The 13503-nt window shown below is 46.8% G+C and overlaps 1 protein-coding gene across 3 annotated transcripts in view; it reads right to left on the bottom strand.

The window, feature by feature from the left end:
• Positions 1-13503, bottom strand: part of RBM20 (RNA binding motif protein 20) — a 198881-nt gene that overhangs the window by 93789 nt on the left and 91589 nt on the right. The window contains exon 1 of one of the 3 annotated variants that reach the window (XM_088842319.1): positions 1896-13199. The exons of the other annotated variants lie outside the window; for them this stretch is intronic. Coding sequence (XP_088698445.1) covers positions 1896-1981 — 86 coding nt within the window. The 5' untranslated portion in view covers positions 1982-13199. Of the gene's footprint in view, positions 1-1895; positions 13200-13503 lie in introns of those variants that run through there. 3 annotated transcript variants of the gene reach the window in all.

Raw genomic sequence — 13503 nt, 5'->3', positions numbered from 1 at the left:
GAGCCTGGTGGGCTGCCGTCTATGGGGTCGCACAGAGTCGGACACGACTGAAGTGACTTAGCTTAGCTTAGCTTAGTACATTGTCCTGTCTATGAATGTATCATTGTCCATTTATTTTAAACTTTAATATTTTTTACCCGAGTGTAATTGCTTTACAATGTTGTGTTAGTTTCTGCTGTACAGCAAAGTGAATCAGCCACACATATACGTGTAGCCTTCTCCCTTGGATTTCCTTCCTCTTTTCTAATAATGTTTTATGACATCTCCATTAAAGCCTTATATATATATTTTATTTGATTCCTAGGTTCTTGCCTGGAGAATCCCAGGGACGGGTGAGCCTGGTGGGCTGCCGTCTATGGGGTCACACAGAGTCGGACACAACTGAAGCGACTTAGCAGCAGCAGCAGCAGGTACCATACAGATTAGTTGCTATTAAAATATCTCTTTTCCTAGCACATTTCCTATAGGTTATTGCTACACTGAAGTGCTACTGCTGTTTGTATGTAGATACTGTATTCTGCACTGTTTATCTTTTTTATTACATATAATGTTTTCAAAATTCTCAAATTTTGAAGGTATACAATCATACAACATTCACGTAAGAAAAACTTTAGCCTCTTATTTTCTGTCCTTAAGCTTCATTTCTTTTTCTTGTCTTGTTGCATTGGCTAGACCCTCCAGCGCAATGTTGAATAGCAGCGAAATCTAGTATCCTTATCTCATTTCCGACTCCAGTTGTAAATGTTTCTAAGGTTACCCTAGTGAGCATGATGTTGACCACAGGATGGCAGTTGCCATTTTTATGTCCTCAGATGGCATCTTCACAACTAGGAAGCCCCTTCAGTGTCTGCGTGTTCAGTTGCTTCAGCTGTATCTGACTCTTTGCAACTCCATGGACCATAGCCCACCAGGCTCCTCTGTCCATGGGATTTTTCCCAGCAAGAATACTAGAGTGGGTTACCACGCCCTTCTCCAAGGGATCTTCCCAACCCAGAGATCAAACCTGCATCTCCTGTGTCTCAGGAACTGCAGGCAATTCTTTACCACTGAGCCATCAGGGAAGCCCCAAGCTCCTTCAGGGCAAGGCCTAAATCTCATACATCTTTCCACTCATTATAGTACAGTGTTGGTCACAAAATTAGTGCACAATAGATGGTTGATATTGTTCATATACTTTTAAACTCTTCTACTTATGTTTAACATTTCTTGTTTCTCTAACCTGCATAAACACGGTAGACACTTCAGCAACCCTTGGCTGCTGCTGCTGCTGCTAAGCCACTTCAGTTGTGTCCGACTCTGTGTGACCCCATAGACGGCAACCCACCAGGCTCCCCCATCCCTGGGATTCTCCAAGCAAGAACACTGGAGTGGGTTGCCATTTCCTTCTCCAATGTGTGAAAGTGAAAAGTGAAAGTGAAGTCTCTCAGTCGTGTCCAACTCTTAGCGACCCCACGGATTGCAGCCCAGCAGGCTCCTCCGTCCATGAGATTTTCCAGGCAAGAGTACTGGAGTGGGGTGCCATTGCCTTCTCCGAACCCTTGGCTAGATGGCTGTAAGATGAGTGTTCTTCAAGTGTGTGTGTGTTCATCCTTAACTTCATGGAGATAACAGCCTAAGTAGTGAGGCTATGAAGTTCATAAAGAAAACAAAGAATTCAGGTTTTCAAAAAGTGAATTCTTGCAAGTATTTGAGATTTGATTACCCTCTGGAGACTGTTTATCTGCTCATTCCTTGTTCATCCCATACAAGCGAGGATTAACTGGAGAGACTAATCGGCCCCTGAATGGGTCACTGACTTTTTCAGATTCACAAGGATCTACTCCTTTGTGTAGAGCAGCAGCTCCACAGGCAGGAGAACACTGCCCTCACGGTTCAGTTGGAGTGATGCCACACACCTCTGGCTTCTCAGCAATTCCTGGGAGTCTGGCCAGCATAGTCCCCCTGAGGCTGTGCACACAAAACCACCAGGAACTCCATTCATGCTGACGAGAAAATGCCTGTGGTGAGGAAGAGAGAGACAGAACTACAGTCCATGCTTCTCTCTCATGCTCAAGTTCCTGCTCCCTGCCCTCCTCAGCTGCATCCCCAAGTCATTTTCCCCAGTGATCAGCTCACTTGCCTGAGGTATACGGAGGAATGAGAATGTCAGGAGATGGGATGAATGTGACCCCCACCCCAAACTCCCCTTAGCCTCGTCCAAGCCAACAGCTGGAAAGGGAAAACTGGATAATGGTGCACAGGCACGGTGAAATCAGAAAGACCGTAGGCAGGGACCTGCTCGTGGGCATGGGTGCAAAGCGGGGAGCAGGCTCAGGCAGCGGTGAAAGGCTCACACTCTGCTGGAGACAGGGGGCCTGGGTTCAGGTCTCAGCCCCACCACTTGTCTTATCACCACAGGCAAACTTTCAGTCTCTAAGTACCTCATCTGTAAAATGGGGACAGGCACCATGGTCCCAAGTTCAACTACAGCATGGGCCAGGGACGAGGGACAGTCTGCTTAGTCCCTGAAACATCCAAAGCCCCTAAAGGAAATTTTTCACTGAAGCTAGAGATTGAAAGTTCCTGAATGGTTGGCTTGAAGGACCAGGGCAAACTGAGAAAACTGGGAATAAGTTATTACCTGGGTGCCACCAGGAAGACTCATAAAGCCTTCCCTCACGGTGCCATGAGAACTCCTTTACTACCTAGCAACCAGGCTCAGCACACAGCCAGCTCAGTGTCGAACAAAGCAGAAATGACAGAGGCTGAACAGGATGGCTGGACCGCAGGGCCTCCTACAGGACCCCCTTGGGCCCATCTTCACCTCCCTCAGACCCCACAGTCACCACAGAGACCACATCCTTTTGAGTCGGCCTGAACTACAAATGGCAAATGCATCACTTCGTGCTGTGCTCACTGCCAGCTCACTAGTCAATATTCTCACCTGAATGATTCTAATACCCTTTTCCATCACTCCCAGGCCCTAATGGAGCTCCGTGATGCTACCATGACCATGGTGCTCATCTTCCTAAAGAGGAGCAGTCGCTGCTCTGCTCAAAAACATCAATGGCTCCTACTTGACATTGAACGAATCCAGACATTCCAGACGGAGAAGGCAATGGCAAGCCACTCCAGTACTCTTGCCTAGAAAATCCCATGGATGGAGAAGTCTGGTAGGCTGCAGTCCGTGGGGTCGCTAAGGGTCGGATACGACTGAGTGACTTCACTTTCACTTTTCACTTTCACACATTGGAGAAAGAAATGGCAACCCACTCCAGTGTTCTTGCCTGGAGAATCGCAGGGAAGGGGGAGCCTGGTGGGCTTCCGTCTATGGGGTCACACAGAGTCGGACACGACTGACGTGACTTAGCAGCAGCAGCAGCAGACATTCCAGAAAGACATTCAGCTCTGAGCTGGATTCATCCCCCACCTTGTTTCTCTACAGGTCTCATGCACGAGCCACCTGGACTAAAGGCATTTACCCAAACACACCTACATCTTTCACCCCTGAACGTGGGTGCTCTTCCCCGTGTCACGAGCGCCACTACTCTGTGACAGAATGAGCCAGATACATGCCTCTCTTCTCCAGCAGACAAGCACCCTTAGGGGCATGAACTAAGTTTCATTTTTCCAGTTGTGCCCCACAGTGTCCCTTACATGGTGATTTTTTAGGATGTAAAACTAAGCCTAAATAACATGGAAGACCCCTGAACACACCGTGCAGAGTGAAAAAAGCCAGACACAAAAAGCCACATATAGCATAATTCCATTTAAGGGAAATACCCACACTAGGCAAATCCATAGGGACAGAAAATAGATCAGTGGTTTTTGGGAGCAGAAGGGAGTGACTGTTAAATGAGTATAGGGTCTCTTTTGTGGATGATGAAAAAGTTCTGGAACTAGTGATGGACAGTGCTGATGTTATACAACATTATTACACTGAACTGTATACCTTTAAATGGTTAAAATGGTGAATGTTATGCGATGGGTACTTTACCACACAAACAAAACTGAAGCTGAACGATGAAAACTCTCACAATACATGCACTCCAGTGTCCATAACAACAGTATTTACAATAACCAAGACATGGAACAACCTAAGTGCCCATCAACAGAAAATGGATAAAGAAGATGTTGCACATATATACAAAGGAGCATTACTCAGCCATAAAAAAGAACAAAATATTGCCATTTACAACAACATGGATGGACCTAGATATCATATTGAGTGAAGACAAATATTACACAATATCGCTTATATGTGGAATCTAAAAATTAATTCAAATGAACTTATTTACAAAACAGAAACAGACTCACAGATTGAAAACAAACTTATGGTTACCAAAGGGGAAAGCAGGCAGGGGTGTAAATTAGGAGTGTGGAATTAACAGATATACACTATTATATATAAAATAGATAAACAACAAGGATTTACTGTATAACACATGGAACGATATTCAATATCTTGTAATAACCTACAATGGAAAGGAATCTGAATTATATAAAAATACATACAAATGAATCACTTTGCTGTTATCCAAAACTAACACAATACTGTAAATCAACTATACTTTACTTTTAAAAAACTGAGACTGAAAAGATATAATTATTCCAGGGGCACATAGCTAGTCAGTATGACCACAAGAGTTGATTTGAAGAGTCCAGCTTTTCACTGCAATTTTAAGAGTCTAGAGCTATCCCCCAACATTGCCACATCCAGGCCAAGTCCAGGCACCCTCTCTGAGTGATCCGGGCCTCAGAAACCCTCGTTTGCAGAATCACCCGTGAGTGTGCTACACAGCTTGGCACAAAGGCTCCAGGGCTCCGTGTTTCTCTCTGGTGGCTTTAGGCACACTAGTCAGGGTCTCCACAGCCAGACCATAAGGTCTTTGAGGGCAGAACCCTCGGTACAGCCTTCCCACCAGCCTTACTGACCTCACTGGTGTGGCGGGCACTGACAAGCACCCTGGGCACTATTATATTTTTCAAGGTTTGACTTGCATTTTAACAGAAAAGTTCCCACGCTCTTCGGTCAGCAAAACACTACAGTCTGCTTCTGCCAGTGATTCAATCTCAGGAAATACCTTTTTGCCACAGAACTACTAAGCCAATTGCTACCTATTGTTTTCTAATGGGTGGGAAAAACAAAAGTTAACACCACTTTCTCCACTTATTCATAAGAGAAAGTTTCATTTCTCTACTTCAAAAACTGTGAACATCACAGGTTGCCTTTTTATAGAGCAAGCCAATAAATAAAAACACATGAAATAATGGCCTAGTGTTTAAACATGGAGACTTCAAAACAAGTTTTATAACTACACTTGAAAAAGTTTTTTCTCTTCTTACTCTACTTAGGAATTGACAAGGAAAAACCTAGGTTAAAGGTCAAGGTCCAAATGCTAGCCTTGGGTCCATCTCTTACTCATCACCTTGGGCAAGTCCTTCACCCTTCAGAGTTAGTATTCCTGTCCACAAAATGGGACTGAACGTGTCTTCCTATGAGCCTTGGAGGAGTGCTGTAAGACATCATTAATACTCTAAAAGGGAAAGTGCCTAGTAAAAGGCAGAGCCCTGAGTGTAGGAGGCACCTGGAACAAGACCTGAGCCCAGAGGGGAGGAAGGGAGGCAAAAGCATCTCCAGATCTTTGGTTCCAGCCCCTCTGAACAGCTAGTCAGCTGGTCTACCACGTGCTCTGTGGAAACGGCCAGTGGATCTGAAGGGGGAGAGGATGCTGCTCTGGCAGAAAAACCAAAAAATAAAAGGTTTTTAAATTGAGGCTCAACTCTTCCCAAACAATAATGCAAATATGAGTAATACACAAGCAGGTGGGGGTTATTTATAGAGAGGCTTTTTTTTCACTTTCTATTCTGAAATAATTATAGAGTCACAAGAAGTTGCAAAAATAGCACAGAGAGGTCTCTGTCCCTATTACTCAGCTTCTCCCAGTGGTAGCATCTTATGTAACTATGTTACATTATCAAACCAGGACCTGACAGGGGATTGATAGGACGAACTACACTACAGATCTCAATTAGATGTCACCAGTTTTTGCACTTTTAAGTTTACAAACAGTTATACGGGTAGAGGATAAAGAAAGCACTGGTGTAGAATAATTTACAACACTGCAGTGAAATCAACAATGTTAATTTTGATAGGTAGCACCTGAGTGTGCAGTTACAAACAGTATTACAAACAGTATTTCTTTGTGTTGTACCCATTGTCACGGGATGATATTTGAAGCATCTTATTTGTTTATATTTACAAGATCTCCCATCCCAGAGGTGAAGACGCTTCACGAGTATTTTTTCCTGTAACAGTTCTATAAGAATAAGGAAGAGTTGGTGTTTCCCAGCCAACACCCATGACGGTCCTCAGCCCAGGCCCTCTCTGTGATCATCACCACCCAGCCCTTGATCCACCCAGCAAAATTACAGGAGTCCTCAGCTTTAAGGGTACATCCAGGTGGAATTTGGTGCTGACCTTCAAAACTCCAGCTTGACTAAGCAATGACGCCATCTGGTGGTCAGACGAAGAACTAAGAAAATCGGTGATAATGGGTAGCTCTGTGGATGTTGAGTTACCTACTCTCTTTATAAATCTACTCTAGGAAAAGGCGTACTTAAGGCACTGAATATTCTAATCAGAAACGTTTTGCAATGAGAAATAACAACTCTGCTGTAAATTAAATATGGCCATAAATTCTCTGAAGCCCTTTCCATGAAGATGTTTCCATGAAGAGGCGGAGTCTATCTCTGGAATCTGGGCTGGGCTGGTGACTCGCTTTGGAACAGGATGCACAGGAAGTGATGCTGCTTAACTTCCAAGCCGCTGCTTCAAGATGCTTCAGAGCTTCCACCTCCCCTTCTTGGAACACTGCCACCTTTAGAACAAGCCCAGGCTAGCCTCTGTGAGGATGGAACTCCACGCAGAGGCAGAGAGAACCAGCCATCTCAGTCATTTCTTCTCAGGCCCCCAGACGTGCATCAGTGAGGCCATGCAAGACCAGCAGTCCCAGCCCAACCACTACCAAGTCCAGTGACAAATGAGCTGAGGCAAGCCCAGCAGAGGCCAACTCGATCATGAGAAACAGTAAACTGTTGTTCTAAGGCACTAAATTCTGGGGTGGTTTGTAAAATAGCAGTAGATAACTAACATATGGGCTTTCCCTGGTGGCTCGGTGGTAGAGAATCCACCTACCAATGCAGGAGATACGGGTTCAATCCATGGCTCGGGAAGATCCCCTGGAAAAGAAAAGTGCAACCCACTCCAGTATTCTTGCCTGGAAAATCCCATGGACTTCTAGTGGGCTACAGTCCATGGGGTTGCAAAAGAGTCGGACACAACTTAGTAACTAAACAATTCTGAACTTTAAGGTTTATTATTACTATTTTAAATGTGTGTGGGAGAGAAATCAATATTTCCACATGATGAATTTTGACTAATGCACAACTTTTGAATGTTGCATATTTCCATCTTGCGCATTTTCGGACCCTGCTGCACATTTTCGTTCATTTGCTCATTCATTAATGAACCAAGCATGTCACAATAGTGACTGAAGAGGCACTAAGAGATGTGGCACTGAATTAGATGTGATGCCGACCCTTAAGAAGGTCACGGCTATTGGAGAAGACACATATGCAAATGCATCATAACACTGGGTATGTGTTAGTTTAGAACACAGGAGCAACTACCTGGACGGGGGCAGTGAGGGGGTGGTGGGATGGATATATTAGTCAAAACCCAGTTAGAAAAAGAGAAACCACTCCACATATTTAAGAACAAAGAAAATTTAATCCAGGGACTTTGTTATACAAGTGAGAAGGCAAACAAAAGATGGTGGGACAGGAAGGGGTGGGCAGAGCCCTGGAAGATAGTCAGTCACTGCGAAAGATGCCACCAGCCATACTGAAGGAGAGGCAGGAGTGCGTGGGCCTCTCCCTTCCTCCACCTCCCAGTCTCCCTCCAGTGCCTGGCATTGGTCAAACCCAGCAGGAGCCAAGGAGATGCTGCCCGCGGGGATGAGCACTCTGGAGGTGGAGCACCACACAGGAAGAACAAGGAAGGAATGCCAGCAAACAGGCTTAGGAGCGGCCATTTGGGGTGCTGTGGGCTAGAAGGCTTTACAGCTGATGGGACGATCAGGTTATTTCATGCCACTCACCCATTTCTCTACCTGCCTCTCCCCCACCTTGGACGGAGCAGAATCAGGGTCTCTGATGACCTTTCATCCTGGTACAGTTCTAACTCTGCCATGAAAGAGGGTCAAAGGCCACCACAGTAGAGGTGACATGATTCCTTTTGTGCCTCCATGGGCCTTTCTCAAAGGAGAGTCTCGAGGAACATTTAAATAAGAAGCACTAAACTACATGGGATTAAGGACTGAGCATCTGGTTGAGTTAAGATTTTAGCCAGAGGAGAAACCCTGGGGAAACTTGGGCTGCTCCCTGAATGGTATGGGGCTGGGCTAAGACGTGCTAAGGCTCTTTTGGGTCTCATGTCCTTAGACAAACCTGGAAGAAAGCCTTGAGCACCTCTACAGCCTGTACAACAGGGTAGGTCTGGGAGACACTGTGACTTGATGGTGGACAGCCGCTATCAGGGCTGTGGGTTCAAATCCAAGCTCTGCTGCTGGTTATCCAAGACCTGCAGCAAGTTGTTCTCTCCCTTTGTTTTCTTGTCTGTAAAGTGGGGGCAATCATTCTTAAACTTACAAGGTGTTAGGAGGATGAAGTTGACCACCTGAGCACCTGTCAGATGATCCAGAACTATGGCTTTCAGAGTGGGGTCCCTGCACCAGGAGCATCAGCATTACCTGGGAACTTGTTACAACTGAAGTTTCTGGGGCTCCACCCCAGACATACTGAGTCAGAAACTCAGGGGTGAGTCCAGCAATTTGGGTTTGAATATATACCCTCTAGGGATTCTGGTGCCTGCTAAAGTTTGAGAACCAATGATGCAGCTAGAACACAATGGATCATCAATAAATAGTAGCTGTTTCTGCTATTTCAAAGCTTTAAGGGATGATTTTGGAAAAGGAACATGTTTATGTATCACCAATTGCTAGAATCATTTGGGAGGAGCTGGAATGTGAGGACATCCAAGTCTGAAAGCTTCAGCATCAACTGTGAGTAGTATGGAGCATCCCCTGCTACCCCACAGACCAGCCCCACTGCCCAGATAACCTCAAGGCCAGCCCTCCCAGGTCCCAGCTATAACAGTCATGCCCAGGACTATTACTGGTCCTACCTGCTAGAGATAAGACGTTCTTCCACATCCCAGAGGAGTCTGGGAATATCTCAAATGGGGTGAGGGGGAAAGGGACAGAGGCTTTCCAAGGGAGGGAGAAGATACAAAAAAAAAGAAATATCCGGTCTTAATAAAGTAGAAGAAAGTCTGAGCAGAGAAAAATCTCAGCCCAGAAATTTGGCTAGGGGGCAGTAAAAACGATAGAAGAGGAAGAAGAAAATGGGAACAATTTGCCTAAGAGATTTGTGATACCACGGAAAGTACAGAAGGGTGATGTGATGGCTTCAGAGGAGCAGGAAGCAACAAAGATAACATATAAGGAGTTAAAGGCAATAACATCCCACTCCTTTATCGCCCCTTCCTTGCAGATCTTGTATCAGGAGAGTCTTATCTTCCATGGGGAGGACTGTGGTATTTGTTCTGTCACAGGTACAGCCTGATTCCACCAACTACAAGCTACACTCATGGGTACACAGACGGCTCCGCTGCCACTACAGGGGGGTGTTTTGCTGAACTGGGTGGGAGACATGGTGACAAATGTGACCTGCTGTCACCACCTGGGCTTGCCCAGGAGAACAAGGATGTGGAGGCAGAGGGTCTGTAATTGAGCGATTGCTTTCAACACTGGCTACCAACCGCAACGACAGAGAGGGTACAGAAGGATGCTGGAACACCAGAGCAGCAGAAAGAACTCGTACCAGGCCCTTGTCGGTGCTAGAAGAGGCAAGGTCGAGGGCACTGTTCAGACCCTGAACTCAGTTTCTCTGGTCCACACACCAGTCACAGTTCACCACAAGACAAGCAAAGGAGCAGGATGGACTCACTGCCTTTGCCAGAAACAGAGCTGAGCCCCCATATCCATAAATTCTTCTCTTTTCTTGGTACAAGTGAACACATCTTTAGAATTTTTCCCTCAATTGCCACATGTACATCTACATGCATTTGAAATGAAATAATGGGGTGGCTCTTTAATTCTAAGACATGGCTGACAAATTTCAGCAGGGATCAGAATCACCTGGAGGGTGTGTTAAAGCACAGTATTGCTAGCATCCACCCCCAGAGTTTATGAGTCCCTAAAGTCTCCCTTGGAGACTAAGGGCTGAGGATTTGCATTCTATTAGGCTCCCAGATATGAAGCTGCTGGTCCAGGACCACACTTGGAAAAAGAATGTTCTAACTTACCCCCAAGTCCTTTTACTTTCTATATCAAGTCCCGTCTACACTGGAAGGACTGAGGCTGAAGCTCCAATACTTTGGCCACCTGATGCAAAGAGCCAAATCACTGGAAAAGACCCTGATGCTCGGAAAGATTGAGGGCAGGAGAAGGGGGTGACAGAGGATGAGATGGTTAGATAACAATACCAATTCAATGGTCATGAGGTTGAACAAACTCTGGGAGATAGTGAAGGACAGGGAAACCTGGCATACTACACAGTTCATTGGGTCACAAACAGTTGGACATGACTGAGCGACTGAACAACACCTTTATATTCTTGTCACACTGGTGGCCATCTCAGCTGTCCCAATAAGCATCAGCTGGCTGCTTGTGAAACTATACTTTCCCTGCCACTTCCTCCCCACAAGAAGATCTGAGAGTCTGGGCTGCTCTCTTCACAGGCTCCTGGTGAGGAGCATCAGAACCACAGGAGCCACTGGCATCCTGCAAGCCTACTGGGTGCCAGGCACTACTCGCTAACGGACTGACAGGCGCAAATTCATTTAATCCTCTCTGTATTTCTACTCGGGCTTCCCAGGTGAAGCTTGTGGTAAAGAACCCGCCTGCCAATGCAGGAGACAAGTCAGGTTCGATCCTGGGTGGGGAAGATCCCCTGGAGGAGGGCATGGCAACCCACTCCAGTATTCTTGCCTGCAGAACCCCACGGACAAGGGAGACTGGCGGGCTATACTTGCATTTCGTCTTAAGGGATGAGGTACATGAGACTCAGAAAGGTGAAGTAACTTGCCCAAAGTCACACAGCTGGCAAGTGGAGAAGCTGGGGTTCAAACTCAGGTCCTGTGATCTTGATTATTCTGCTCTACTTCCTCCACATTAAAAGGGGCCTGGAGTCCCCACTGTCTGAGATGTGGGGGGACTGACAAATCTCTCTGGGGAAGAGAAGCTGATTTCTTCCAGTAAGAAACACGTAATAAAAATATAACAAAGGGACAGTGCAGGGACTGAAGGGGTGTGTGTGTGTGTGTGTGTGTGTGTGTGTGTGTGTGTGTGACAGTGCAGGGACTGAAGGGGTGTGTGCGTGTGTGTGTGTGTGTGTGACAGTGCAGGGACTGAAGGGGTGTGTGTGTGTGTGTGCAAGCCACCTAACGTGTGTGTGTGTGTGTGTGTGTGTGTGCAAGCCACCTAACCTCGCTGTGCCTTGGTTTAATAACAGGTAAAATGGGACTCTTTTTCCCCATTGGAGATTAAGAGAATGAAGTGAGATAATGTATTAATATGTGAAAGCTTCTATTTAGCTCCTAAGCCATTACAATTTTTTTTTTGTAAAATACACAAAACATAAAATTCACCATGTTTTCATGGTGAAAACAATTAAAAATAGTTTTTAGAATTTAGTTTGTCTTAGCTCTCCCAACAGAGCAGCGATTAAACCATGAGGTTCTCAGAACCCCCCAAGTCTGAGCCGCTCGGACAGGAATGGCTGTATCAGCAAGGCAGTGTCCAGCGACTCATGTGACAGCCTAACACGTGTGCTCTTCAGCTTATTCACCAGAGCCTCCAGCGTGGGGAGGGGTGGAAGAGGCCCCATATGGAAATGGTACAGAAGGCAAAGACGAAGGATGTACTGAGGGGGGTGGGGACACTGGAGAAGCAAGACAAGCTGGAGGACGTCTTGGGGAGCCACTGAAGGAGACAGAGCCCACCCAGAGCAGGGCCGCCATCTTGAATGTCAAGAAGCTAAGAGAAGCCCAGCTGAACACCACAGAACCAAAGGAAAAGACAAAATAGTAAGGTAGAGAAGGACCCGGACTCCAGGTACAAGAGTCATGTTACCCAAGACGGAAGCTTCCAACACCAGGGCTCGCTGAGGATCCAGCTGGCCTCTGAATCCCCTCTCTGAACCTATGAGAGCTATGGAGGATGTCCCGCGCACCTGCGGAGCGCTGTCTCCTGTGGAGAATGTGTTACATGTTTCCACACAAATAAGGATACCATATCTGCTGCCATTCTCCTGAGTAAGGTGAAGAAACCAAGTCACCTTAGCCCAGGAAGAAGCCCCCAAAGGAAGTCAGGTTGGCCACAAGTTGCCCCCCACCACCAACAATGCTCCCCACCGAGTCTCGAGAGAGAGGACGCTGTGGAGGGGAGAAGAGGGAGGGTGGGCGCCATCTCTCTGGCAGAAGTTTAGCCCGGCTCTACAGAAGGCAGCCCCCACCCCGGGCTCCCACCAGCTCCCCTGCCACCTTCCTCTCCAGCTGGATCTTGGCCAATCTTCACTCCCCAGACCCTGCTCTCACCCATAAAACACTCACATCAGCTATACCAATTCAGGGGACCCAGGTCTGCCCAGCCCATATGGATCTGGCTGGCTCATAAACACCCAACCTCAGGAGAAAAAAAAAAAAATGTTTTCTCTTCAGCACACAATCCTGGTGACCTACACTGAGCAATTGCATCAGAGACAAAAGCAACCTCCCCTTCCAAGGTCAACATTACTCCACGCCAAGGCCATCAAACATACACCCAAGAAACAGACTTTCACAAAATCCTGAGCAGCCATCTTTCCAGAGCTCTGAGACAAGCAGCCCAGGGGGCCGCGGACCAGACTTCCTTCCTTGGCCTGGCATTGACCAAGAACCTCGTCTCAGCTCAGCAGTTGGCCGGAAATGCCAGACTGCTTTAGCGCTCGAGTTCCCAGACAAGTCTGCATTGCTGAGGATCAGAGGAAGGCTGGAACAGATCTGGGAACCGGAACAGGGAGCACTGGAAGCCCAGCCAGGGCTGAGAACACCCAGAATGGGTTGAGTGGTGAGGTTTGCTTGTTGTGCGGTGTGCATTTGGGAAGCCCCTGACCTTGATGGCTGAGATAGCTGCCCACCAGTACTCAGGCCAGGGTCTTGACCTACCTCCACAATTTCAGATTATCTTCATAACAATCCCACCAGTGGGGATTAGTTTACGTTTTACAGATCAAAGTTGCCAAAAGCCCTACCTCCAGTAAGTCGCCCCCTGAAGTTCAAACTGAGGCTGATGTCTTTCCTCTACTCTGCCTCCCTGACCAGATCAGTCCTCTGAGTTCTATCTGGAAACCTTGCTGATT

The sequence above is a fragment of the Moschus berezovskii genome, chromosome 12 (genome assembly GCF_049115385.1).
Source record: "Moschus berezovskii isolate FMDL1 chromosome 12, NW_MosBer_1.0, whole genome shotgun sequence".
NCBI classification, from domain to species: domain Eukaryota; kingdom Metazoa; phylum Chordata; class Mammalia; order Artiodactyla; family Moschidae; genus Moschus; species Moschus berezovskii.
The sequence above is the reverse complement of the archived record's forward strand: the minus strand, read 5'-3'. Positions and strand labels throughout refer to the sequence as shown.